Source organism: Chrysemys picta, chromosome 1, assembly GCF_011386835.1.
Source record: "Chrysemys picta bellii isolate R12L10 chromosome 1, ASM1138683v2, whole genome shotgun sequence".
In the NCBI taxonomy this organism is placed as follows: Eukaryota; Metazoa; Chordata; order Testudines; family Emydidae; genus Chrysemys; species Chrysemys picta.
Window position 1 is genome coordinate 205,378,977 of NC_088791.1, and position 27,984 is coordinate 205,406,960.

Sequence of the window (27,984 nt, forward strand, 5' to 3'; positions counted from 1 at the left end):
CTTTTTCATTTATCCTGTTCCACTGGAAGTTTTATGAATTCTCATGATTAATTTGCTGGAAAACATTCAGGTATTGGCAAAGTTAGGTAGCTATGAAACTCATTTTGGTGAGAAACTTTTATTTTCATTTTTAAAATATTTAAAGAGCTTTTGTTCTTTAATGGTTCAACTAATTCCTTCATGATTAGACTCAGGGTTTACGGTTTGTAGTAAAAATAATATAGACACTATAGATGCTGCAAAATTTAGTCCTGTGGAACATTATGATACAATGCAGTTTATCAGAATTAATAATGTATAGTAATTTTTATTTCATGCCCAAAGGTCTTTGGACATCATAACAGAATTTAGAATAACAATATAAAAAACAAATGAGATCTCCAGCTAGTGATGAATGCAGAGTAGATAAAAGAAAATAAAAAGAATGCAATCATATTACCATGACCTGCTAACAATAGTTTCCAGTCTTAAAAATGTATCATTAGAATCAAGCCTACCTATCAAGAAGGTGTGAATCACCTCATTGATCTCAGTCTGTGGTGAAAAAGGATCAAAACTTGTAAATATTTCACAGATATGAAAAGTTACTTCTAACCATTGCTAAAAACCTCAGTTTCCCTGTTCAGCTAGTGATTTAATTGTAATGAGTCCCAAATTTTATTTTAGAGTTGGCCTGGCACTTTGGATGAAATTCAACATTAATGCTAGTGGAATAAAACTCAATGTGTAAAACTGTGCACAAGCTGTCAAAATCAATGCGGGTACAGAGTGATGCACTTTGATATTTATTTTAATGGTGGAATGGAGTTTGAGTACTACTGTGTGTGGTTTTCGGGGTTTTTTGTTTGTTTTTTTTTAGCAAAAGGAAATGAAAATCAATCATCATGTATCCCTATGGTGGATCTGAATCAGAAGACAGTTCAGTATGAACTAAACACCTTGCTAACGTGAAGAAATTAGTTTGGCTATTATCCAGAACAATGTATCTTTGCACTATAACGTGGTGGTTTGCCTAAAACTTTCTCAAAATATATCCATCTATGCTCCATTCTTCTCTGCTTTTTCATTTTCTGGAGTACAGCTGTTCAAAGCTCAGTGGTCATTTTCAGTCTCCTGAAATATACTTGGCTCTTTTAAGGATCAATTCAAATACTTTTGCCTGTATATTAAGCAACCACACTATGTGGGTCTTCCTGATTAAAAATTTCACTGTGCTGACCAAGGCCCAAGGGTGTTCCTAAGTGATGAAAATTTAGTTCCATTGCAAAAACTAGATCCAGCTTAAGGATCTTTGTACTTTTGTAATTAACTGGTAAAATATATGAATGTCATGGTGCTAAAAAACAAAACAAAATAAACCCTTCTGGTAAACAAATGAAAGGACTCTTCTAGCTCATATTCATTTTTAAGACCTATGTGGAATGTTGTTTATTTCTATTTTTAAATAATTGGGAGCCAAGTTAGCATCTAGCTAGAGTAACTAGATGCATTTTTAAAATGTAGTCTTCCCTAAAATAAATATGGCCATTGCTTATTGTTTTCTTGTTATATTCAGAAAAGATAACTAAATCTAACTTTGGGAATGACTCTGTCTCCGTGCTCTAATACCATAATTGTATGCATTATTCTGGGTGAAACCAGACAACTACTATTTTTCATAGATTCATAGATTCTAGGATTGGAAGGGACCTCGAGAGGTCATAGAGTCCAGTCCCCTGCCCGCATGGCAGGACCAAATACTGTCTAGACCATCCCTGATAGACATTTATCTAACCTACTCTTAAATAATCTCCAGAGATGGAGATTCTACAACCTCCCTAGGCAGTTTATTTCAGTGTTTAACCACCCTGACAGTTAGGAACTTTTTCTTAATGTCCAACCTAAACCTCCCTTGCTGCAGTTTAAGCCCATTGCTTCTTGCTCTATCCTTAGAGGATAAGGTGAACAAGTTTTCTCCCTCCTCCTTATGACACCCTTTTAGATACCTGAAAACTGCTATCATGTCCCCTCTCAGTCTTCTCTTTTCCAAACTAAACAAACCCAATTCTTTCAGCCTTCCTTCACAGGTCATGTTCTCAAGACCTTTAATCATTCTTGTTGCTCTTCTCTGGATCCTCTCCAATTTCTCCACATCTTTCTTGAAATGCGGTGCCCAGAACTGGACACACTACTCCAGTTGAGGCCTAACCAGCGCAGAGTAGAGCGGAAGAATGACTTCTCGTGTCTTGCTCACAACACACCTGTTAATACATCCCAGAATCATGTTTGCTTTTTTTTGCAACAGCATCACATTGTTGACTCATATTTAGCTTGTGGTCAACTATAACCCCTAGATCCCTTTCTGCCGTACTCCTTCCTAGACAGTCTCTTCCCATTCTGTATGTGTGAAACTGATTGTTCTTCCTAAGTGGAGCACTTTGCATTTGTCTTTGTTAAACTTCATCCTGTTTACTTCAGACCATTTCTCCAATTTGTCCAGATCATTTTGAATTATGACTCTGTCCTCCAAAGCAGTTGCAATCCCTCCCAGTTTGGTATCATCTGCAAACTTAATAAGCGTACTTTCTATGCCAATATCTAAGTCGTTAATGAACATATTGAACAGAGCCGGTCCCAAAACAGACCCCTGCGGAACCCCACTTGTTATGCCTTTCCAGCAGGATTGGGAACCATTAATAACAACTCTCTGAGTATGGTTATCCAGCCAGTTATGCACCCACCTTATAGTAACCCCATCTAAATTGTATTTGCCTAGTTTATTGATGATAAGAATATCATGCGAGACCGTATCAAATGCCTTACTAAAGTCTAGGTATACCACATCCACAGCTTCTCCCTTATCCACAAGACTCGTTATCCTATCAAAGAACGCTATCAGATTGGTTTGACATGATTTGTTCTTTACAAATCCATGCTGGCTATTCCCTATCACCTTACCACCTTCCAAGTGTTTGCAGATGATTTCCTTAATTACTTGCTCCATTATCTTCCCTGGCACAGAAGTTAAACTAACTGGTCTGTAGTTTCCTGGGTTGTTTTTATTTCCCTTTTTATAGATGGGCACTATATTTGCCCTTTTCCAGTCTTCTGGAATCTCTCCCGTCTCCCATGATTTTCCAAAGATAATAGCTAGAGGCTCAGATACCTCCTCTATTAGCTCCTTGAGTATTCTCGGATGCATTTCATCAGGCCCTGGTGACTTGCAGGCATCTAACTTTTCTAAGTGATTTTTAACTTGTTCTTTTTTTATTTTATCTGCTAAACCTACCCCCTTCTCATTAGCATTCACTAAGTTAGGCATTCCTTCAGACTTCTCGGTGAAAACCGAAACAAAGAAGTCATTAAGCATCTCTGCCATTTCCAAGTTTCCTGTTACTGTTTTCTCCCTCTTCACTGAGCTGTGGGCCTACCCTGTCTTTGGTCTTCCTCTTGCTTCTAATGTATTGATAAAAAGTCTTCTTGTTTCCCTTTATTCCCATAGCTAGTTTGAGCTCATTTTGTGCCTTTGCCTTTGTCAAGGCTGGATCCCCACTTTGAACTTTAGGGTACAAATGTAGGGGCCTGCATAAAAACTCCTAAGCTTAACTACCAGCTTAGCTCTGGTTCCGCTGCCTCCATTTCCCAATTTTTCCCTCCCTGGGAAGCCCTGAGAAACCTTTCACCAATTCCCTGGTGAATCAAGATCCAAACCCCTTGGATCTTAAAACAAGGAAAAATCAATCAGGTTCTTAAAAAGAAGGCTTTTAATTAAAGACAAAAATAAAAATCATCTCTGTAAAATCAGTATGGAAATTAACCTTACAGGGTAATCAAACTTAAAGAGCTCAGAGGACTCCCCTCTAGTCTTAGGTTCAAAGTACAGCAAATAAAGATACATTTACAAGTTGAGAAAACAAAGGAAAACTAACACGCCTTGCCTGGCTATTTACTTACAAGTTTGAAATAGGAGAGACTTGTTTAGAAAGATGTGGAGAACCTGGATTGATGTCTGGTCCCTCTCAGTCCCGAAAACAAACACACTCCCAAACAAAGAACACAAACAAAAGCCTTCCCCCCCCCCAAGATTTGAAAGTATCTTGTCCCCTTATTGGTCCTTTAGGTCAGATGCCAGCCAGGTTACCTGAGCTTCTTAACCCTTTACAGGGAAAAGGATTTTGGAGTCTCTGGCCAGGAGGGGTTTTATAGTACTGTACACAGGACAGCTGTTACCCTTCCCTTTATAGTTATGACAGCCTTTCTAATCTTGCCCCTGCATTCCTGTGTTGTTTGCCTATATTCATCCTTTGTAATTTATCCTAGTTTCCATTTTTTGTATGACTCCTTTTTATTTTTTAGATCATGCAAGATCTCGCGGTTAAGCCAAGGTGGTCTTTTGCCACATTTTCTATCTTTCCTAACCAGCGGAATAGCTTGCTTTTGGGCCCTTAATAGTGTCCCTTTGAAAAACTGCCAACTCTCCTCCGTTGTTTTTCCCCTCAGTCTTGATTCCCATGGGACCTTACCTATCAGCTCTCTTAACTTTACCAAAATCTGCCTTCCTGAAATCCATTGTCTCTATTTTGCTATACTCCCTTCTACCCTTCCTTAGAATTTCAAACTCTATGATTTCATGATCACTTTCACCCAAGCTGCCTTCTACTTTCAAATTCTCAATTAGTTCCTCTCTATTTGTTAAAATCAAATCTAGAACAGCTTCCCCCCAGTAGCTTTTTCAACCTTCTGAAATAAAAAGTTGTCTGCAATGCAGTCCAAGAATTTGTTGGATAGTCTGTGCCCTGCTGTGTTATTTTCCCAACATATATTTGGATAGTTGAAGTCCCCCATCACTACCAAATCTTGGGCTTTGGATGATTATGTTAGTTGTATAAAAAAAAAAAGTTCTCAAATGAACTGACACAGGAAACTGATAAAAGTTCACCCATTGTATCACCTGTGGGTGAACATTTCTCACAACCTCTATAGGTGACCTATCAATCCTCATCCTTAAAGGAAATCTGCACAACACATTCAGAAGTGCCTGGGAGCTTAAATTCATTACTCTGTTAGACATCAGAAATCAGGTAATTTTTGTTTTTGTTTAAATTAATAAAAATATTTAATTTTTTAAAAATATATTGCCAGGGCAAACTTACTTTTTCTTCTTGTTGTCATTTACACATTTAGGACTCAACAAAAAACAAAACAAAACTGTTTTATAATACTCTTCTGTGTTCTCAGTAAAAATGTCCTACCAAAGAAAAGTTGTTTTTATTAAATACTTGTTTGCATATTCCCTGGAAAAGGTGAGCTGCACAGTTTGATGAACACTTGCTTTGGTGCATAGATTTTTCTTTTTCTTTTTGTAATACAAATGCACTTAAATACCACTTGTAATACCTCTGGCAGGTGAGCAAGCTTCTACCAAAGTCTTCTGACAGCAGTTTCATCGTAATATAGAGAACATGGAACCTTCATGTCATTCATAACCATCATTAAGCTCCACAATCTGCCTTTAATAGAACTACAATGACATATAGTACATTCAGTTAAAATATTGTCTGAATAATGTACAGATCAGGATTGTAATAATGTCTCCAGTCGCTCATCCATTCTATTCTGGCTTACGGTTCCAAATTCACCAGCAAAACTGGTATGATTACATCTCTCAGAGGACGAATCTGGATGCGGGTGATGCGGTTTCTGGGGGCAGGCTGGACAAAGTGTGTGCATCCTTCGAGTAGCTTGGAGAAGGGATTCCCTTTGTGACAGTTGCAGTGGCAGGGTCAGAGAATCTGCTGCTGTGTCATTCCTCTGTTCTTCCACCCCAAGTGGGGTAGACATTAGAGGTATACAGGGCTTTTTCTGTCATGGAACAGAGCTGCTTCTGGGTCTTGGTGAGAGAATAAACTTTTAATACCACTAAAAAACAAGGAGTCTGGTGGCACCTTAAAGACTAACAGATTTATTTGGGCATAAGCTTTCATGAGTAAAAACCTCACTTCTTCGGATGCATATTTTAATACCACTAAGACTCTCCTCAGTACCCAATCAAACCACTCAGGATGGGCCTTGGGCTGAAGAGTTAGTCCATAGTCAGAATATCTGTTGGGAACAGAGTAATTCAGAACTTGCTTAAATATCTAAAAAGTTAAGTTTTGTTAGGAAAATGATTCCTTTTACTGTAGAATCACTTAAATACCCCTTTCCTTCAAGCAGTTAGGACTGACTGAATTACTGTCTTTCTTGGAACTTGGCTGAAGCCAGGTAATTCCTGTTACCAAGTGGCCATCCATGGTTATTAACTTTTTTTAAGGTTCACTAAGCATATTCTCTGTCAGCATCAGACTCTTTGTCTCAAGGTTGTAAGTAACTTTCAGAAGAATTTTGTGATAATATTGGAAAAGTGCCCTTTAATGTCCTTTATCTGAAAAATGACCGATTACGCTGTCTTGTAGATCTGAAAAGAGTATATTTGAGAATTCAGTCATTCGGAAAATCATCAGGCACATGTTTTGAATCTTTCAAGGAGATCAGACTTAGTATGAAGGTGGTGGAACATGCCACATGTAGATGAATATTTTCCTTTCTATAAACATCCAACATAAAGGACTCTAACTGCATTTTGGTCTTAGATTAGTGTTACAGTGAAACTAATGGTATATTAGACCCACATTATGTTTAGTGATCATATCAAACAAGCGATCTCAAACATTATCTTAGTTTGGACTTCATCTTAATAGAGAGATTGTCTAGTAGACTACTTTCCATTCTTTCTATATGCAATCATTCCCATAACAATTGCTTATATGGGAAATTAATATTAGAAAATTGTGTGTGTTTTGCCTTATTTTAATATGTTTTGGTAGGAAGTGAGCTAGCACAAATTTACTAGCGTGGACTCAAAGGACTACTAATAAGTACTCTGCAGGCCACAGTTTGAGAACTGCTGATATAGAAGTGTGATTTTACTTTCAGCTAGTGGCAGATTGGTATAATCAGATTCAGACTATAATTGGGCAAAGGAGGGATTAGATGCACAAGAATCACTCACACAATATAGTTATGGAACAGTGGTGCTCCATGACTCTCAGCTGATGGCACCAGGCTTCCTAAAGGGGGTGGGGTGGTTCACTTCTACAATGGCCAGAGTGCTGTAGGAAGAATTTTGGCTTAGTCAGAATTCTTTGTGGAGTTCTAGCAACAGTGCAGCCTCTCTCAATACCTTCCAAGACCCCTGCCCTGTACAGGGCAGTGCCTAAAAGGCATAATCCATCCCACAGTGTAAGCATTAATTTATTTCCCTAGGAAACTAACTTGTTATGACCTTACAACAATTAATTAAAGGTAAATGCTTACTTAAATTGAGGTGGTAATACAAAAGTACAATGATTTTTGGTTCAGTGTATGTAAACAGGACAGTTTCCACTTTCATTGGAAGGTAAAATTCTTGATCTTCATGCAGGGTGTTCAAGGTCCCCTATAAATCTGTTTGGGGATCTGCTAGTTTCTGAGTTACTTCAACTAAAATAAAATAAGGCCATTGACATCTGTGTTCTCTCTTCTGCAGACAAAGTGATATAGTTAAGGGTCTGATCCTGAAAACAGTTACTCGCATAAATAGTAGTACTGATTTTAATGAACTAATCTTGTGAGCAAATATTTGCAAGATTAAATCCTAGTAGTATAAATATAGATGACCATGGTACAGGGGTGGGTAGATGTACTCAAATATCTCAACACTGAAGGGCATCAGTGTGTAATGAATGTTCATACTGTGCACTTGGAAAAGCAGTTGCTGGGCTAATGACTCCACGTTGTGATATATTCTTTTAATAAATGGGCTTTAAAAGTTTATGCAGGAAAATAACCGTCTTTCTGTAGTATTTGAATTTTTGTGAGAATGCTGTTCTTGTAAGATCCAGACTGATTTTATTGTTGCTTAAAAAATTCAGTATATATACTTTACTTTTGGATAGCATATAACATTTAATTAAAAATACAATAACCATTGAGGGAAAATGTTTTACTTTCCAGAGGAATGCCCCTGTGCCTTCCCCATCTCTGGGATGCGGGCAGAGGGTGGGAGAGATTTGATCAGACCAGCAGGAGGATGACCAACTCCTGGGAGGAGGTGGAGGGGGAGAGCCCATGCTCTTGCCTAGTTCCTCCTTGCACCTCGGAGTGCATGTGGGAGTGTGCCTAGGGGAGGGTCTTAGCTGTTTCCCATTGGCCAATTGGGGGAGGAGGGGAGCCGATTGTCTCTCTCAATTTAAAGCCTTCCCAGTTACCATCTTGCTACTATTGTTGCTCTGCTTCGCTCGCCCTGCTGTAGAATTCTATTGTTACATTTCCAGAATGCCATGGGTCTGACTGACTGAGTGCCAGTTTTTGGGATCAGGAAGGAATTTCTTCCCATCAAGACAGATTGGCAAGGAAAGGTTTTTACCTTCCTTGCAGTATTGTGGAGGCAGAGTTAAGGTTAAAAAACTAAAAGGGCCAGTTCCCAAAGGAGATGCACCCTGGATTTGGCTGGTGGATCTTTCACCTGTCAGGAGCAGGGGAGACCTGAAGTCTTCACAGATGGGGGGAGGACAAGAGGATTCAGAAGTGAGCTGAGTCCTTGCGGTTAGTCTGAGGAGGGTCTACTTTGAATTATAGATAGTGCTAGTAGCATGGTTTATTGTTAAGATTGCCCAGTGCTTCCCATAAGACCCTTTTATACAGTTGCTTATAACTTTGCCAGACCATTTGGGCTGAATTTTTCCATTCCCACCCTGCCTTTTTTTTTATTATTATTTTATTTTTAATTTCAGCCAGTACTGTTCAGCTGTTTCTGAGAATGAGGCTAAGGAAACATTTTGGTTTTGAATGTTAAAAATATTTTTGTGACCTTTTCTTTGGAAAGCTCTAATGCTCCGATTCTTTGGAACAGGGACTTGAAATTTGATAGAGGGTGACCTTTGTGTTAGGGATATGTCTTTTGCCATAACCATGAAAATCTGCCCAAATGTGGCCAAGTTATAAGCCTTTAAAAATTGCAGTTTGTGCATGCACAGTAGAGACTTCTTAGAGTAGCAGCGGAATTCTCCAAGGATTTTGTCCTGAACATGCTCAAGTTTTTACATCTCCTAGTGCCAACAATACTGCGCATGCACCATCCCCACAAAGTAACTGAGCATGATCCATCCCTTCACATATGCATATGGGCCATCCTCCCAGAGCAACTGAGCATGCTCTATCACTTCACAGGTCTGACATGTGACAGGATTGTGCGTGCATCATCCCTACAGAACAGTAAAGCTCAGGAAAGGACTGCAGAGGCTTAGACGGATTTTTCTTGTAATGGCTGCACCCAGCTGCTTGGGGCTGTGGTGGGTCTGGGCACCAGAACAGAGAGGAGGGAGCTTCTCTCTCCTGTGCTCTCTATGACACCCCTGCCCCCTCCGACTGACACATGCGAAGTATGAAGGAGGAAGCCTTTTCCCTCAGCAAAGATTATTTTGCTTTTAATATTATTTTCCCCACCCTGTAGTCATACCTTTCATGAACACATGTTGTACATGGGAATGCACTTGCATAGTATTGGAGGACTCTATCATGGGAAGCAATGACTCTGCAAAAGAGCTAGGGTCATGGTGGGTAATCAGTTGAAAATGAGCTCCCAGTGTAGTGATGTGGCCAAAAGGGCTAATGCAATCCTTGGATGCATACACAGGAATATTGAATGTATAAATGGGAATATAAAGTAGGTATAGGAAGGCTATATTATTAAATCTGTATTTGATTCTGGTGTGACCCCCGCTAGAATGCTGTGTCAGTTCTGGTGTCCACAATTCAAGAAAGATGTTGATAAATGGAAGAGGGTTCAGAGAAGAGACATGAGAATGACTAAAGGATTGGAAAATGTGCCTTATAGTGATAGACTCTAGGAGCTGAGTATGTTTATCCTAACAAAGAGAACATTAAGGGATGACTTCCTCACAGTCTGAGAGAACCTACATGGGGGAACAAAAGTTTAATGGCAGGCTCTTCAGTCTGGCAGAGAAAGGTATAACATGGTTAAATGGTTGGAAGTTGAAGCTAAACAAATTCAGATTGGAAACAAGGTGCAAAATTTTGACATTGAGGGTAATTAACATTTAGAACAAATTGGTGGTGGTGGATGTTTAGACACAGGCAACTTTTAAATCAAGATAGGATATTATATTTAAATTGGCTGCCTTTAAAACAGGAATTAATTCAGGGAAGTTCTGTGGCCTGTGCTATGCAGAAGGTCAGACGAGATGATCACAGTGGTCTCTTCTGGTCTTATAAACTAAGAATTTTTATTTCTTCATTATGTGATGAAGGGTGTGAAAAGTCCATGCAGACACATGGTGTAAGAGTTTTAGGTTTCTGTAAACAATGATCTATTTAAAATCTGAGCAATAAAGACTTAACTTGATCTGCATTTCTTGTCATTTGAATTGATATTTTTCTCAAAACGAATATATTGAGGGGGTATTGATACCAACTTCCATTTGTAAAGGGCTCTGTAAGAGAGAGGTGTTATTGTATTGTCATGTAGTAATCTTAATTTTACAGAAATTTGTAACTTTTTAAAAATGTTTATGTAGAAATAATTAGTACGAGTTTGGTTAGGAAATTTTAAAAGGTAAATGTTAAATAAAAGTTGGTTTATTAGAAAACTGCTTAAGAAATGTATTTCTCTAGTCACTGAGTTTTATTTATTTTTGTTGTTATTCCCTTTCTAGTCAAATGAATGCTTTCCCCCCCAAACTATGGAAGAAAGGTGCACAATAACTTTCTTCATTTCATTGTACAGTAACTCCTCACTTAACATTGTATTTTTCAGGAACATAACTACAACTTTAAGTGAAACGATGTTAAACTAATCCAATTTTCCCATAAGATTTAATGTAAATGTGGGGGATTAGGTTCCAAGGACATTTTTTTGGGCAGACAAAAGGCATTATATACTGTACAGTACTGTGGTTTGGAAGTGCCCCTGGCTTACCCCACACAGGCACAGCCTGCTGCAGGCAAGGACGCTAGGAAGCACCTTCACAACAGCCGCGGCAGCTTACCTGGAGAAGAACAGATGCCGACTTTGCCAAGGGATGCTCCAGGCCTACCTCTTCCCACCTCCACTCCACCTCCTCTCCGGAGCAGCCACATCTCCGCTCCTTCCCCGCCCCCCCAAAGTCCTAAGCGATGGGGGAAGCACTGGGGGGAGGGGAGGAGGCAGAGAAGAGGAACTTGTGCAATGCTCCCTTGTAAAGTCGCTGCTCTTCCACAGAATCTCACAAGCAGTGGACAGAGCAGGCAGCCAGACGACGTTATAAGGGAGCATTGCACAACTTTAAACGAGCATGTTCCCTAATTGAGCAGCGACGTAACTTTTTGAAACAATGTTAAACGGGAGGATGTTAAGTGAGGAGTTACTGTATAGTTAATGAGTTTTCTTACTAGACTTTATCGTTGATCCTCTTGACATTTTCCTATGCTGAGAAAAGATTCATATTCAAGATGGTAATGAAATTGTTCATATCAGTTATGCAAGTAACTCAAAACTTTTTTTTTTTTCAAAAAGAGCAATTTGAAAATAAGTGTGCACGTTAATGAGATATTTTACATTTCAAATTCTGTATCTTAATAAATCACTATCAATTATACACATGAGATTAGACTAAATATCCAGTGGTCGTTGATCTTTTTTTCCTGTTTAAAATTAGGCCACCGACATCTGTGATCCAAACCCAGTCATGATGCTTATGCTCTGCGTCTATTTATACGAAAGGCTCCCTCAGTATTTACCCAAGAAGACTGTTGAATTTACTGGAGCTTTCCATGCTACTGTTGTTAGACAGGTACTGTTATATTTGGATTTAGGTCTGAATCACTCCCAGCACTAAAATTTACCATTTATGTGGAATATATATTACACATACATAAAACACACATTTTTGTATTAATGGATCACATGTTCCCCTCTGCTACTCAATACAGAGATTATAGAATGAGGAAGAATGGCCCCTTTTTAGTTTTCTTCAGATTTGGGGTTCTGGCTTCCACAGCTGTTTCCTCCACTGATTTCAGTCAGTGCAGGAGCTTCTCCACGAGTCTAGTTGTGGCTTTCTGGGATCAGAGAGAGAGAGGAACTAGAGAATAGCTGCTGATGTGGGGTTACAATGCTTGCCTGATCCAATGGGAACGATACTCTAGAAGAAACAGCGGTTGAAAGATCTGGGGGAAGAGAGTCTGCTCTCCCGCGGGAAATATGTGATCTGCATAATTCTATATGGATTTCCTAGCAGATCCACAAGAATGGCACAAAACACTGGACTATATTGATATATGTTTGAAGGCTGTATTCCAGGGTGAGAGTCTGATTACTTTATTTGTTGCTAAAGGGTATATTCTATGTTATACTTAGTATGTGTGCCCCCAAAGACTGAGTGATGGATGCATGTTTCAATTCTAAAAGTAAATAAGTAAAAGTAGAATAACTTCTATCGATTGTTGTGATAGGTGCGTCTGAAAAACCCAAGCTTTAAACCTTTGGTGTACAACGCTACAATTGTAGGAAGAGAGTCTGCTGATTTCTTATTACCTAAAGGAAACACTGTCGTCATTGCCCCAAAGTAAGTAACCATATGTTTAGTTTTATTGAATGTGATGTCCTGATAGATTTAGCAATGCATAAGTATAAAAGTTTGTAGAGGAACAATAGAATGCATTCACTTATAAACACAGACACAGAATAAACAGTATAAGGATCAAATTCTGTTCCTTGTGAAATTGGTGTGAATCCAGAGTAACTCATCAATGGCATATTTAATATAAATAATAATAATAATATATGGAGATATACCTATCTCATAGAACTGGAAGGGACCCTGAAAGGTCATCAAGTCCAGCCCCCTGCTTTCACTAGCAGGACCAAGTACTGATTTTGCCCCAGATCCCTAAGTGGCCCTCTCAAGGATTGAACTCACAACCCTGGGTTTAGCAGGCCAATGCTCAAACCGCCAAGCTATCCCTCCCCCAATTAATTTACAGATTACCTCAACAGAACTCAGAGTACATATTTTCAGTTATTGCAGGGAGCTCCTCTCTTCTGATAAATGATGAAAGCTTTAAGTTTGAGCTGGATCTACTGTTCTAAAGCTTTTTCCCCTCCTCCCGCTCTCCCCCCCCCAACTAGAGCTAACCATGCCCCTTAGCAAGTCCATCCAACTTTTTGACGTTAACACATTAGGTTAGATTGTGCAGCTAAGAATAATTTCTAATAGGCTGTTTTGTTTTGATTTCTCATTGTTATACTCTAGCAGGATTGAATGGTTAAGAGGGCATGTCAAGGCTTTAATAGTGTTGTTAACTAACCTCTTCGCAGTTCCACCAGATGAGAATTGTAAAGGTACAACATGTTCTTTCTATGTTCTAACTTTCTGAAACTTAACTGATGTAAGGGTCACAAAGGGATGTAAAATGTTTAGAAACTGTTGTTGCAATGGATATTTACTAGCTGAAAACCCAACTTCTATGTCTAGCATAGTAGTTCTCAAACTTTCGTACTGGTGACCCCTTTCACATAGCAATCCTCTTGAGTGCAACCCCCTTATAAATTAAAAACACTTCTAAATATATTTAACACCATTATAAATGATAGATGCAAAGCGGGGTTTGGGGTGGAGGCTGACAGCTCGTGACCCCTCATGTAATAACCTCGCAACCCCCTGAAGGGTCCCGACCCCTAGTTTGAGAACCCCTGGGCTAGCATGTGTCCTGCTTCCTCTGTGTTTGATTGTTGAATTTTCTGCACTTTATGTATGTGATTGGTCGTATGTCTGGGTACAGGTCTTTCAGTGTATGTAGTTTAACTACAAAATACCAGATCCTCTGGACAATTGAAGTGCAGATGCAATGAATCCATGTATGGAAAGCAAAGGTCACAGTTTGTAGGAAAACTATTCAAGCTGGTAGAAGGAGTAAATATAAAAAGTATTGCTAATGAAGACCATTTCCTTTAAAAAGTTCAAAGAAGGATCAGCATAAATACAGTGCTCTGTTAAGATGATCAAAAATTTTATATTAAATAACACCCCTATTATAAATATATATAGAAAGCATAAATGGGAAATGCTATGTTGTTATTGATCTTTGCAGCTAATTTGATTGTTTTCCTTACATTTGCTTCAGATAAAAATTAAAAAGGTAATCTTTGAAAATAGAATGTATTTTTTATTAAAATTCAATACCGTGGTTGTTTTTCACTTAACCTTTTCAACTACATAAAAAGACGCACGCAAATATATACAAGTTTTTCTTTAAGACTGGCATTAAATACTGTAGCAGACATCTTGGATAAATGCATGGAAATGAAAGCTGACTCAAAAGTTAATCATCTATTGGTGACTTCTGCATACAGCCCTGAATATAGTTTATGATAACATTAGCTTGTTTATACTCATGGGCCACCAAGTTAAACATTTTGTAAGATGTAATTAATAGCTTTGTTAATATGGGGAGAAATACAAAATGTAATAACCTAAAGCAGGGAAAAACAATTGAGGTAGATTCTTTATATTAGAATACAATCTCTTACTTGGTTTTTAATTTCTAGGGAAATATTAGTAAAGTGATGAATAAGCTACAGTCTCTATTTAATTGGTTATGTCTGGGCTCCATGCTTTTCTTCAAGGTATCACTGCAGGGGAGTTACTCAGAACTTTCTGATGTCTGCTGTAGAAAGACTTAGAGTCTGTAAGGAAGTGAAGGAGAAAGAGTGGCTTCTAACTGAGTTCTACATAGGAAGACCAATGCAAGGAGTCTGGATTAGAAGCAAATGAGAATTTCCAATGCCTCTGATGAGAAAAAATTGGATATAATTGGCATTACTGAAACCTGGTGGGATTATTTCCATGACTGGAATGTTAAAATCAGTGGTAATAACCTATTCAGGAATGATAGAGGGCATAAAGGAGGTGGGGAATGGCACTCTATATTAAAGACACCATTACCCACTTCAGGATTATTGATAACTCAAAACCACGGGATCTTGACTATATATGAATCAGCGTGCTAACTATTAAAGCCCAGGAAAGGGTACTAGCAGGACTCTGTTACAGAGCTCAGAATCTGTTACTCCTTAATTACCTGTATGTAATGTGTGGAAAGAAGAATTGTGTTGTTATGGGGGACTTCAATTTGGGAGAGACATGCAGCCAATAGTAAAAAATCATTAGAGTTTCTAAAAGTTATAAATGATGGAGTGAGTAGGAATAGGGAGATGATTTTTTTCTTCTGTGTAAAGCATTGATAAGACCAATGCTGGAATACTGCATACAGTTTTGGTGTCCATGTTCTAAAAAGGGATGTTTAAGAAGTGGGGAGAATGAAGAAAAGACGAACAAAAATGATTCAAAGGCTGAAGAAAATGTCTTTTACTGAGAGACTTAAAGCTCAATCTGTTTAGTTTATCAAAAAGAAGAGGTGGCTTGTTTATGATGTACAAATACGCAGGCAAGTATTAAAGGGGTCTTTAATTTAACAGAAAAAGGCCTGACTAGAACCCATGGCTAGAAGCTGAAGCTAGATTAATTCAAATTAGAAATTAGGCACAAATTTTTAACAGTGAGGGTGATTAACCACTGGAACAAGTGTCTTCAAATCAAGATTAGATGTCTTTCTGGAATATATGCTTTAGCTAAACCAAGTTACTGGGCTCAGTACAGGGATGCTGAGTTAAATTTAATGACGTGATATCCAGGAAGTCAGACTAGATTATTTAAGGGTCCTTTCAGATTAGAAATTCTGTGAACCCATGTAACTCACAGTAAGAAAAAACAACTTTTTTCTGACTCTTCCTATGCAGAAAACTAAATCTGCTTAATTAAATTAAAAATACAGAGGTTTAAGTTTGGCTGGGTTGTTTGTTTTATGATGATGGACTGTACAAGATTAAGCTAATAATGATTTTCAGACCACTCTGAACACTTTATAACAAACATGCCCACAGCAGTGAGCTTGGAGTGGAGTTCACTACTATAATAGTGAGAGAATAAATAGGGTTATCTGAAGTTGTTCCACAAGGAGACAAAAGGCTAGTTTTGTCGGAGCTTACATTTGACACTGAGCATGGGAGAAGATGTGATTTTAAACCTCCTTTGTGCCCCTTTGGTCCTGTGTTGTTCTGGTGATGAAACACATCACAGCATAAATTGGCGCATAGCTCCACTGAAGTCAAGCTACACTGGTTTATACCAGCTAAAAACCTGACCGCTTTATCTGAAAGCAATTAAGCAAGTTTCACACAAACCCAACTTTTCTGAGCACCACTGGAGTGGCGTTCTCAATTGGTTAAGGCTAGAGAATTTCTAGTAACCCCTAGATTTGCTTTTCTGTCTTTCATATTTCTCAGACTCTCTCTTATGGCTCTGCACAGCTCTGCCCCATATAGATCTGCCATCACTCCCTTCATCACATCTTGTGTTCTGACCACTCTTCTTTGTTGCTCCCTTTGTTTTCTCTTATTCTCAATTCTGTGTCCTTTTTTTGTGTTGCTCTCCAGGCCTGGCACAACATTTCTTTTCCTGCACCATGCATCCTTTCTCTCCCCCTTTAAAACCCACTATTTTTGCTTTCCTTGCTGCCACTGACTTACATGCCTGTACTATTAACTGTTCCTTTATTGACCTTCCTGATACATTGTTTCCATTTTGTTTTAACTCTCCTTTGCCTACCACTTTCCTTTGTCTGTTTTGTTTGCTCTCTGGGTCACATTTAGCTTGTAGGCTGTCTGGGACAATGCCATGCATCCCTTCAATCTCTGTAAAGCACTATGCAAAGTTATTATCCTATACAAATATTGAATGATTAATATTGATTTTACAGATAATAGTAATTAATATTAATAGTTCATTTGCAGCGTTCATATATTCCCCAACCCCCCCACCTAATACGTTAAAATTTTTATATGTATGTCATCCTGGTTCAGCACAACCAATACAAGCTTCCCCCACATTTTGGACTGACCACAGCATTACGCATATTGCCTCTTAAACTACTGTGGCTTAGGACAACCTTACATCATTTGCCTCTGAATCTTTTCTGACTTTTGGCAACCTTACATCAAGATGACCTAAATGTATATCTTCTATTTTGATCAGCTTTACTGTGCTCTTGACTTTGTGGATGTTTATAATACGTATAGTTCTCAAGTACCAAAAGCATCTCAGATTTGTAGTATCTTGCCTTTTGGGAGGGAGTGGCTGCTGCATGTTTTGACAAAATGCTTAGCAGTATTTGTCGGTACGGGGTAGGCTGGGGCTCAGTGCATTCCACTAGCTAGATGGCTGTTTAAGAAGAAAAGGAAATTACTTATCCTGTAATTCTGCTTCAGTGAAAAATATCCTTCTGGCAGGATTCTCACTCACCTCTGAGAGTGTGAAGAGGAAATTGTTTTTGAGATGCTATTTTTTCTCATATTTCTATTGCTCTATGTTTTTAAGGCACTCCTTCAATTACTATTTTATGAATGACTTACAATGTTGGGGAGCCTTCATTTCCTGCTCAGTTAGGAACTGATCAGAATGTTCCAATGGTGACAGTTCAAATCACAGATGGCTTACAACTATCATTGGGAAAGGGGGGAAATTTTGGACGCCAACCCACTACTCCTGCCACTAACAGCCAAAAACTTTAAAGCATGTGGAATTCCACTTGTTGTTTGCTAGAGAGCTCCAGATCGAGGAATGAGAATTTGCCAGAATGATACTTTGTGTTTCTGTTTCTCTAAAGATAAGTTGTCCCCTGTATTCACTTAATTTAGATACAATACATTATTTGAAGGTGTAAAATCACAATTATTAAAAGTAGCTAACTAGTTGGTATTTCATTAGTAATTGTTTAACATGCATGCTAGCTCTTCCTCTGTCTGTCATTGTATTCCTCTGTTGTTTTTTCTTGATTTTAATACCAGCTATATTTCTGTTCCAGAAATAACACTATCACATGTGTAACTTTAAAATTGTCTTCCATAATTAATAACTGTCTAGTAATTTTGAGCTAAGATAAACTTCAAGAACATTGTTGTACAGTAGTCTTCTACCATCTGTTACATTCAGGGTATGTCTACACTACAAAATTAGGTCGAATTTATAGAAGTCGGTTGTTTAGAAATCGTTTTTATAAGATCGATTGTGTGTTGTCCCCCCCACAAAATGTTCTAAGTGCATTAAGTCGGCGGACTGCGTCCACAGTACCGAGGCTCGCGTCGACTTCCGGAGCATTGCACTGTGGTAGCTATCCCACAGTTCCCGCAGTCTCTGCCGCCCATTGGAATTCTGGGTTGATATCCCAATGCCTGATGGGGCAAAAACAGTGTCACGGGTGATTCTGGGTACATGTCGTCAGGCCCCACCCTCCCTCCCTCCCTCCCTGCCGTGAAAGCAACGGCAGACAATCGTTTCGCGCCTTTTTTCGTCATGTGGACGGGTCCAGGCTTAAATCGAGGTAACGCTGCTAACTTCGACCTAAAATCGTAGTGTAGACCAGGCCTCAGTCTGCTGTTTTTCTAGGGCTGCTTCTATGAATCGGCAGGGCATTAGTATTAACAGGATTAACCAAAAGTATTAACCAGATGACCTCATAGTTTAAGTTTTCACTTTCTTCTACTTTATGTTTTAAGTGATTCCAATTCAAGCATCCCACAAAATCTGGGTGCCTCTCCTTTCTGACAGGTTTCAGAGTGGTAGCCGTGTTAGGGTACGTCTACACTTACCGGAGGGTCCGGCGGCAGGCAATCAATGTTCTGGGATCCATTTATTGCATCTGGTTTAGACGTGATAAATCGATCCCGGATCGATCCCGGAAGTGCTTGCCTTCGACGCTGGTACTCCAGCTCGGCGAGAGGAGTACGCGGCATCGACAGGGGAGCCTCCCTGCCGCATCTGGACCCGCGGTAAGTTCGGACTAAGGGGTACTTCGATAACGTAGCTGAATTTGCGTACCTTAGTCCAAAGTGGGGGCTTAGTGGGGACCAGGCCCAAGTCTGTATCAGCAAAAAGACTGGGAGTGGATGTGTCATTACACAAAATAAAATCTTTTTCCCCATGCTAATTTTTCCCCCTAATGTTACTCACACGTTCTTGTCAACTGTTGGAAATGGGCCATCCTGATTATCACTACAAAAGTTTTTTTTTCTCCTGCTGATAACAGCCCACCTTAACTGATTACTCTCATTATAGTTAGTATGGCAACACCCATTTTTTCATGTCCTCTGTGTGTGTATATATATCTTCCTACTGTATTTTCCACTGCATGCATCCAATGAAGTGGGTTTTAGCCCACGAAAGCTTATGCTCAAATAAATTTGTTAGTCTCTAAGGTGCCACAAATGCTCCTTGTTCTCCTTTCTGAGTAGCTATATTATTACCATATTTCATAGCATATAGAGAATCTTTTTTTCCCCCTGAAATACTATGTATTTTTAGCTTCTGTAATTCCCGTGCTTTAAACAGCCTTCTGTTTTTCACCCATGCCCTGTTGTTTTTCTGACCTCAGTACCATTCTAAGATGTTTGTAGGCACAAAGTCCTATGAACCCAAGCTTATTCTTGAATAATATAATGATAATCTTTCATTGTCCCAGAGCTAGGGAAAATCATACTTCTTTCACCTCTTTTAGAATCTCATTCTGTGTGGGTTTTGTGGGTTTATCAGCTACACAGTCTTCATTTACATGAAAGCAGTTTTCCTTCATCTCTAATTATATGCTAAATCCTGAAATCCTTATTTGTTTTTACTCAGCCCTCACCCAATAGGACTTGACTGAGAGTTTCCTTAAGGACTTCTGGATTTGGCCCACAATATTTGTAGTAAAGTATCTAGTTGTTTAACTTTTAAACTTCTCTTGGATGAAAGGGAACACACAATAAACTTACTGGTAATTGTTATCCTAGAATAAAAATACAAGGAAAGGGTGGCACTTTCTGCACAAGAGTATAAAAACAATAACATTTAATATTTAAGCTTTACACTGATAGTACAAGTAAACAAACACATTTTTTCTAGATTATTATTTCTCACTCTCTCTCCCTCTTCCCCTCCTTTTTATTAACAAACAAAAACAGATTTTGGACACAGCATTGCATATTGGCGAATTCAAAAGTAATTCTCCTTTTCTCCATCCTCTCTTCAAAAATCTTTTAAAAATGTTCTGGTACTGAAATGACCCTCCAGGTTTCTTTGGTAATAATTTGTGAGGTTAATTTATTTAATTCTAAAGAAAGTGATTCCTTTATCATTTTTTTTTTAAACTAGGAGCCAAATAAATATAAATGTGGAATTCACTAGTCGCTTTTTACATCCTGCTGAAGCAATGTTGTTGTTGGTTTCGAAGACTGTAAGTGGAGTAGGAGGTACAACAATGACTTTCTCTCTGAAATCTAAAGTCAGCCGTATTGACCCTGCTGTAAGTACTGTGTATGTCATTTGAAAAAATGTGAATGTTCCTGTAAATCACTCATAAAAATTCTTGGATTTACATGATATGTAGGATTGACAGTAAAACAAAAATCTAATTTTGTGAAAAAATTGTTTCAGCATTTGTTTTAGTTCGTTATCAAAATGAAAACTAGACCTTTTGAAATAAGAATTAGAGAGACAAACATATCCCTACTGTGGAATAGCCAAAACCCAATGGTTAGGGCACTCAGCTGGGACGTAGGAGACTCAGAATGAAGTTCCTGTGCCAAATCAGGCTGATAGGGGACTTGAACCCAGGTTGCCTACAATTCAGGTGAGTAACTTAACCACTGGGCTAACGGCTATTCTGGGGTGTCTTTCTATTTGCCTTTTTCTCTCCCCTGCATCATTTCCACCCTGGGCCTGAACCATTTCAGTTTTGACAAGTTGACATTTTTCAAACAAAAAACAGTTTGTTGAAAAACTCCCAACCAGCTCAAATGATATATCAAAAATAAACAAGGCTTGGGGTAAAAATTTCAAAAGCATCTAAGGGACTTCCATTTTCAAAAGTGACCTAGGCACTTAGAAGCTTAAGTCCTATTAACTGTCAATGGGACTTAGGTACAGGGCTGGCTCCAGGCACCAGCTTAACAAGCAGGTGCTTGGGGCGGCCAAGGGAGAGGGGCGGCACCTGCGGCAATTCGGGGGCGGCAGGTCCCTCACTCTCTCTGGGAGCGAAGGACCTGCCGCTGAACTGCTTTTTTTTTTTCAATTGCTGCGCCGATCGCAATCGTGGCTTTTTTTTTTTTTTTTTTTTTTTTGCTTGGGGCGGCAGAAATGCTGGAGCCGGCCCTGCTTAGGTATTTAAGTGCCTAAAGATGGAGATGGGCACCTAGTGGAATTTTCAGTGGGAGTTAAGCACGTAGGCACTTCTGAAAATCATGGAGAGCAGCCATCTGCATCTTTAGGCACCTAAATACCTTTAATAATCTGACCCTTCGTGCCTAGTTACTTTTGAAAATGGAACTTGAACGCCTACATCACTCAGATGCTTTTGAACATTTTACATCTGGTGTTCCGTCCATTGAGAAATGACTTTATTTTTTACATTAAGGATATGTCTACACTGCAAAAAATAAAACACCCCACCATCCGTGGCAGGTCAACTGACTTGAGACTTGCTGGCAGAGGTTTTTTTCCTGCCCTCCCCCTTCCCCCCCCCTTTTTTTTTTGCTGTGTAGAGATATCCTAAGTGTTAAAAACCTAGTACTTGTGACATAGACCTGTTTCTTGCTGAGACAAGTTACTTGTTTGACCATTTCTATGTAAGAGTCCTAAATAAAACATAGATTTGTAGTATCTAGCATGTATGTATAATTCTGTAATTCTTGGAATGTGCTGAAACCATGATCACATTATTAGTTTAATATTAGGAAAAAGTGTGTATGGGACTCTTCTGAAACTTATGTGGGTGACAGTTGAGCCTCATTTGCAACTGTGTTTCTCCACTGTTAGCCAAGTGGGTGTAGTAGACTTTTTTGGTTAACTAGATCAGCTGTAAATGTTATGACCTGTTTTATGTCTCTAAGAAAAAAGTATGGATAACTGTATGAGGAATATGTTTTTACCAGGAGAGTCTGTGATCGCTGTAGCTCAGATTGCATAATGCTTTCCCCTCACCCTGCTTTCAATCACAGACTAGTTTCTGAAATTTTCATCATCTAGGCTCTAATACTAAGATTTGGTTTCTCCCAAAAGATGATTTGTTTTGCTCAAACTTTCCACAACCAGTTAAGCAATTTTTTGAGACAAGTGGAGGAAAAACCCAATTTCCCAATATAGAAGAAGAAAATTGTGCAGTTTTTCTTTTTATAAACAGCTTTCTAGATAGAATGACTGGAGGGAGGGTGAGACTGATGAAATTTGGCATTGAAATAGCTATTACAGAGGAGAAGTTTATTTAAATGTTCTGGTGAAAGTTGGTTTTGATTTTGAGTTATGGGTATAACTCTGAAAACTCCATGCTGTTCATGCACAATACATTTTACGTTTTATTTTTCTCTTAGTATGGAGATAGTTGAGCTTAAAGATGTCTGCACTGCACATCCATGCATGGCTTGGTTGCGTAGTGAAAAGTGTACTGAAGGTGCCCACTGGCTGAGAATAAGGGATTCCAGGATCACAGGAAAGAGACTTCCTCCTGCAAATAGATCCAGATTATAAAATATAGATGTGCTATTGTCTGTTTTTAGGAAATCAAGCATCACTTATTTTTTTTTGAGGGGGAGGGGAAATTAGCAAATTCCAGACAATAGACTATATTAAGGTAGCTACTCAAAGGCCAGGAAATGTCAAAATTAATGTTGCTGCCTTGTTTGTATGCATTAAGTACGGAGTGTTTTGGGTTTGTTTTTTTTTAATTTTCCGACACTGCTATAACTTTTTATTCTCTTTTAGGGTGTAATAAAATGCAAATCCCCATGTTATGAACGGAAGAAAGTTAGTCTGAATGTTACTAGTCCCTTCAGAACTGATGGAATATTCAGGTAGGCAATGTTGTGAAGACAAAATCATAACTATAATATTATGTATATCTAGTCTTTTCCATAATTTTCTCCAGTTTAAAAATGTAGGAAAACTTGAAGTTAAATTACATTAACTGCTCACTTAATGTTGTAGTTATATTCCTGAAAAATGTGACTTTATGAGAAATAATGTTAAGCGAATCCAATTTCCCCATAAGAATTAATGTAAATATGCTGCTTTAATATCTCAGTGCTGTGTGATCTGGCTCCAGATTTTGTCTTTAATCTGCAGAGCCAAATACAGGACCATAAAATTAATTTGTATTTAAGAGCACAGAACACAAAACAGTTTTCAGTATTATTTCTGGCTTCTCTTAATGATAGCCTGTTTAATACACACATTGCCTCCTTGTAATTTCATATATGATAGGCTAAAATGAGATATGCCATAAAATCCCAGGAATTACAAAGTACCCTCATTGGTGGGTAAGATTGATGGAAATTTGTCAGTGTGCTTTTTTGTTACGTGACTGGTACTCATTCATGTTAATTCATCGCTGTTTTATTTTCAGGGGGGGGGGGGGGGTTAAGTGAATTTAATGTTTGTTTAATGTTTGCTAGGTTGACAGTCCTGAGGATGGAAGTCCTCTGTTTATCCACAAAATAGAATCATAGGACTTGAAGGGACCTCGAGAGGTCATCTAGTCCAGTCCCCTGCACTCATGACAGGACTAAGTATTATCTAGACCATTCCTGACAGGTATTTGTCTAACCTGCTCTTAAAAATCTCCAATGATGGAGATTCCACAACCTCCCTGGGCAATTTATTCCAGTGCTTAACCACCCTGACAGTTAGGAAGTTTTTCCTAATGTCCAACCTAAACCTCCCTTTCTGCAAGTTAAGCCCATTGCTTCTTGTCCTATCCTCAGAGGTTAAGAAGAACAATTTTTCTTCCTCCTCCTTGTAACAGCATTTTACATACTTGAAAACTAGATCCAGAATCGTAGCAGCTTGTAAAGTTGCTTTCACTGCCCCACCATTGTGCTTTGACCTGAACTACCTAAGGGGGGGGTCAGATGAATTAGTTTAGTTCTTCTTCTAATGCTTGCTCATATCGATTCCAATAGGTGTGCGTGCGCTGCGTGCACGATCGTCGGAAGATTTTTACCCTAGCAACACTCGGTGGGTCGGCTGAGGCGTCCCCTGGAGTGGCGCCCTTACGGTGCCGGATATATGCCCCTGCCGACCCAGCCCCCTCTCAGTTCCCTCTTACTGCCCGTGATGGTCGTTGGAACTGTGGAGCACGGCATCGCTGATCTCCACCCAGGGCCGGCTCTGGCTTTTTTGCCGCCCCAGGCAAAAAAGCCTCCGGCCGCCCCCCCCCACCCAGCGCGGCAGGGGAGGGTGGCCGGAGCCCTGAGGGGAGGGCAGCGAGCCCCGGCCGGGGCTCCGCTCTCCCTGGTGGCCAAAGCGCCGGGGGGAGGGCAGAGAGCCCGCCGCGGCTCCACTGTCCCCGGCGAGCCCCGACCGGGGCTCCGCTCTCCCCGGTGGCCAGAGCGCCGGGGGGAGGGCGGCGAGCACGCCGCGGGTTCGCTGTCCCCGGCGGCGAGCCCGCCGCGGGTCCGCTGTCCCTGGTGGCCAGAGCGCCGGGGGGAGGGCGGCGAGCCCCGGCCGTGGCCCCACTCTCCCCGGCGGCCGGAGCACCGCGCCGCCCCCCTCCAGGTGCCGCCCCAAGCACAAGCTTGGTGGGCTGGTGCCTGGAGCCGGCCCTGTCTCCACCTCCGTAGCTCTTTACTCGTACTGTAGATAATTGTTTAGTGTAGTTTTTAATAGTTTTTACAGTTATAGTGTACTTAATAGTAAGTTTTGTTGATAGTGTAGATCGTACTTGGAGGAAACGGGGTTTATCCCCTTCCCTCCTTCCCGGTACCAGGGCCCATGCCTAGGTCTCTGGGTTTCAAGCCCTGCTTGGCCTGTCTCAAGCCGATGCCTATGGGAGACCCCCACAACTCCTGCTTGAAGTGCCTGGGGGAATCCCATCAACCAGATAAGTGCCGCATTTGTAAGGCTTTCAAGCCTCGGACAAAAAGGGAGCGGGACTTTCATTTAAAACAGCTCCTAATGGAAGCGGCACTTAACCCGGTGCCCTCAGCATCACGCGCAGATCAGGCGCCATTGGTCCGAAGCACGCCTCCAGCACCGGAACAACCCAGCACCAGCAAAGACTCTCGGCACCGGACGTCTCCGGCACTGGTACAGACACGACATCGCTCGCTGTCTCTGCTGCCCAAGAAGCAGCACAAACCACCTGCTGCTCCTGTACAGTTGCAGGTATCGCCTGTGCCCCCATTGGAACAACAGCCTGTACCGGACCGCCCCATGAAGGGTCCAACTCCGGCACTGTCTATTCCAGCGCCGCAAGCGCCATTGAGTCCGGTGCACACAAGCTCCCCGGTGCACACCGTGGTAGAGTTCAGCCTGCCATCCACTCAGAGACCTTCTCCACTGCTTGCGACCTGATCACGCTGACTGAGCCTGGACCGTCTCACCCTCTAGCACCGCTGGTGTGGACTGTCCCATCCATAGGGAAGCCCGCCTTCATGCGACCTCCATTGCAGAGCGAGACAGCTCTGCACCGATCTCGGTCACATTCCAGGTCGCGGTTCCGATCCCACCGATGGTCTCGGCACCGCTTGCAGTCCCGGCACCGTTCCCTATCTCGGCGCCGGTCATACTCGTAGCGCCGCTCCACCTCACGAAGGTCTCCCTCCCGGTATGATTGGTACCGGTCCAGCTCCCGGCACCGGTCCCGACACTGATCGTCTCTCAGCCGATCCCGGCACCGCCTGGGCCGTAGGTCTTCGTCGAGATCTAGATCAGCCTCCTGGCACCGTTATGACCGTCAGTCCCGATCCTGATCCCAGTACCGCCCGAGACCCTGGCACCGGTCCCCGTCTCCCAGGCGCGGAGCGACAGAGTGGGACGGTGCAACGCAGCATGTGCGTTCAGCCCCGCTTTGGCCTTCATGACCAAATTCAACGTCGTTCCAAGCGGGGAGTGGCTACCGCGTCCAGGGCCCAAGCCCAAGGTGTCCCTTCGGGCTCTTCTCACTCTGCTCATTCGGAGCCCCGGGTACTGGAGGCCACTGTGAGCCGCCCTCCCCCGGTAGCCTCGGAGGCGACTGCCCTGCCATCAGATCAGGCCCATGCCCCTAGCGTGGTGGACCTAGGGCAACCGGACCCTCCACAAACAGACCTTCCCCTTCCACTAATCCCGGGGGTGTCCTCCTCATCCTCGCCTGACGAGGCTGTAGCAGGCACATCCTCCTCTGGCCCACCGCCTATTGATCTTCGTGCACACTAGGAATTGCTACGTAGGGTGGCACAGAACATGAACCTCCAGGTGGAGGAGGTGGTGGAAGCTGAGGATCCTGTGGTGGACATTTTATCGGTCACTGCCCCCACACGTGTAGCCTTGCCGTTTATTCTGACCATCTAGGCTAATGCCAATACGATCTGGCAGTCCCCAGTGTCTATTCCTCCCCCGGCCAGAAGGTTGGAGAGGAAATACTTGGTGCCCTCTAAGGACTATGAACATTTGTATGTTCACCCCCAACCTTGCTCCCTCATTGTACAGTCTGTGAACGAGAGGGAGAGACACAGCCAGCAAGCACCCGCCCCTAAGTCCAAGGACACTAGATGCCTGGATTTATTTGGGCGCAAGATATATTGAACTGGTGGCCTGCAGCCCAGGGTAGCCAACCAGCAGGCCCTCTTGAGCCGTTATAATGATAACACCTGGAACTTGATGGAGAAGTTCAAGGAGTTGGTTCCTCTGGAGTCCAGGAAGGAGTTTGGGGCCTTGCTAGAAGAGGGCAAGAAATTAGCGAGGACATCCCTGCAGGCGTCTTTAGATGCGGTGGACTCGGTGGCTAGGACTCTAGCCTCGGGCGTGGCTATGTGCCGCATTTCATGGCTGCAAGTGTCCGGTCTTCCACTGGAGCTACAGCAGACTATTCAAGACCTGCCCTTTGATGGACAGGGGCTATTCTCAGACAAAACTGACCCCAGACTTCAGAGTCTGAAGGACAACCAGGCCATCATGTGCTCATTGGGCATGCATACCCCGGTGACGCAACTTAGGCCCTTCTGGCCCCAACCGCAGCACACCTACCCTAACCCTCAACCGCGGCAGGACTTCACTAGAAGGCGTGGCCACAGTAGTAGGAGGAGACAATCTGGTCCTCAATCACGCCAGAATCAGGGCCCCCCAAAACCATCGGTGGGGCTCAAGCAAAACTTTTGAAGGTGCGCCCGAGGACGGAACACCAGTCTCCTTGAAGGATCCTTTTCCGCCTTTCTTCAACCGCCTCTCCTATTTCCTCCCTGTGTGGTCCCGCATAATGTCAGATCACTGGGTCCTACGCACAGTGGAAACTGGATACCAGCTTCAGTTTGTTTCGCCCCCCCCCCTCCCTCCCCATCCCTCTTGAGGGACCCCTCTCACGAGCAACTCCTCTTACAGGAGGTACAGGCGCTCCTGTCTATCGGAGAAGTGGAAGAAGTCCCAAAGGATTTGAGGGGCAGGGGTTTTTACTCCTGTTACTTCCTAATCCCCAAGGCAAAGGGAGGACTTTGACCCATCCTGGACCTGCACGGACTCAACAAATTCATGGTAAAGTTGAAGTTCCGCATGGTTTCCCTGGGGACCATTATCCCTTCCCTGGATCCTGGTACGTCGCCCTCGACATGAAGGACGCGTACTTCCACATAGCAATTTACCCGCCGCACAGGCGATTCCTTCGCTTTGAGGTCAACCAACAGCATTTCCCATTTACCGTCCTTCCCTTCAGCCTGTCCACAGCACCAAGGATCTTCACAAAGTGTATGACCATCGTAGCGGCCTTGCTCTGCCGACATTGGATCCAAGTGTTTCTGTACCTCGATGACTGGCTCATTCGGAGTCGTTCTGAGCTATAGGTGCGATCTCATCTTCGGTTCGTCATGAG

At 41.6% G+C, this 27,984-nt stretch overlaps 1 protein-coding gene across 1 annotated transcript in view; it reads left to right on the top strand.

The window, feature by feature from the left end:
- Nucleotides 1-27,984, top strand: part of CFAP47 (cilia and flagella associated protein 47) — a 286,241-nt gene that overhangs the window by 219,798 nt on the left and 38,459 nt on the right. Inside the window, exons 36-39 of the mRNA XM_008174468.4 lie at nucleotides 11,715-11,849; nucleotides 12,511-12,623; nucleotides 20,304-20,454; nucleotides 22,908-22,996. Of these exons, the coding sequence (XP_008172690.4) occupies nucleotides 11,715-11,849; nucleotides 12,511-12,623; nucleotides 20,304-20,454; nucleotides 22,908-22,996 (488 nt within the window). The remainder of the gene's footprint in view (nucleotides 1-11,714; nucleotides 11,850-12,510; nucleotides 12,624-20,303; nucleotides 20,455-22,907; nucleotides 22,997-27,984) is intronic.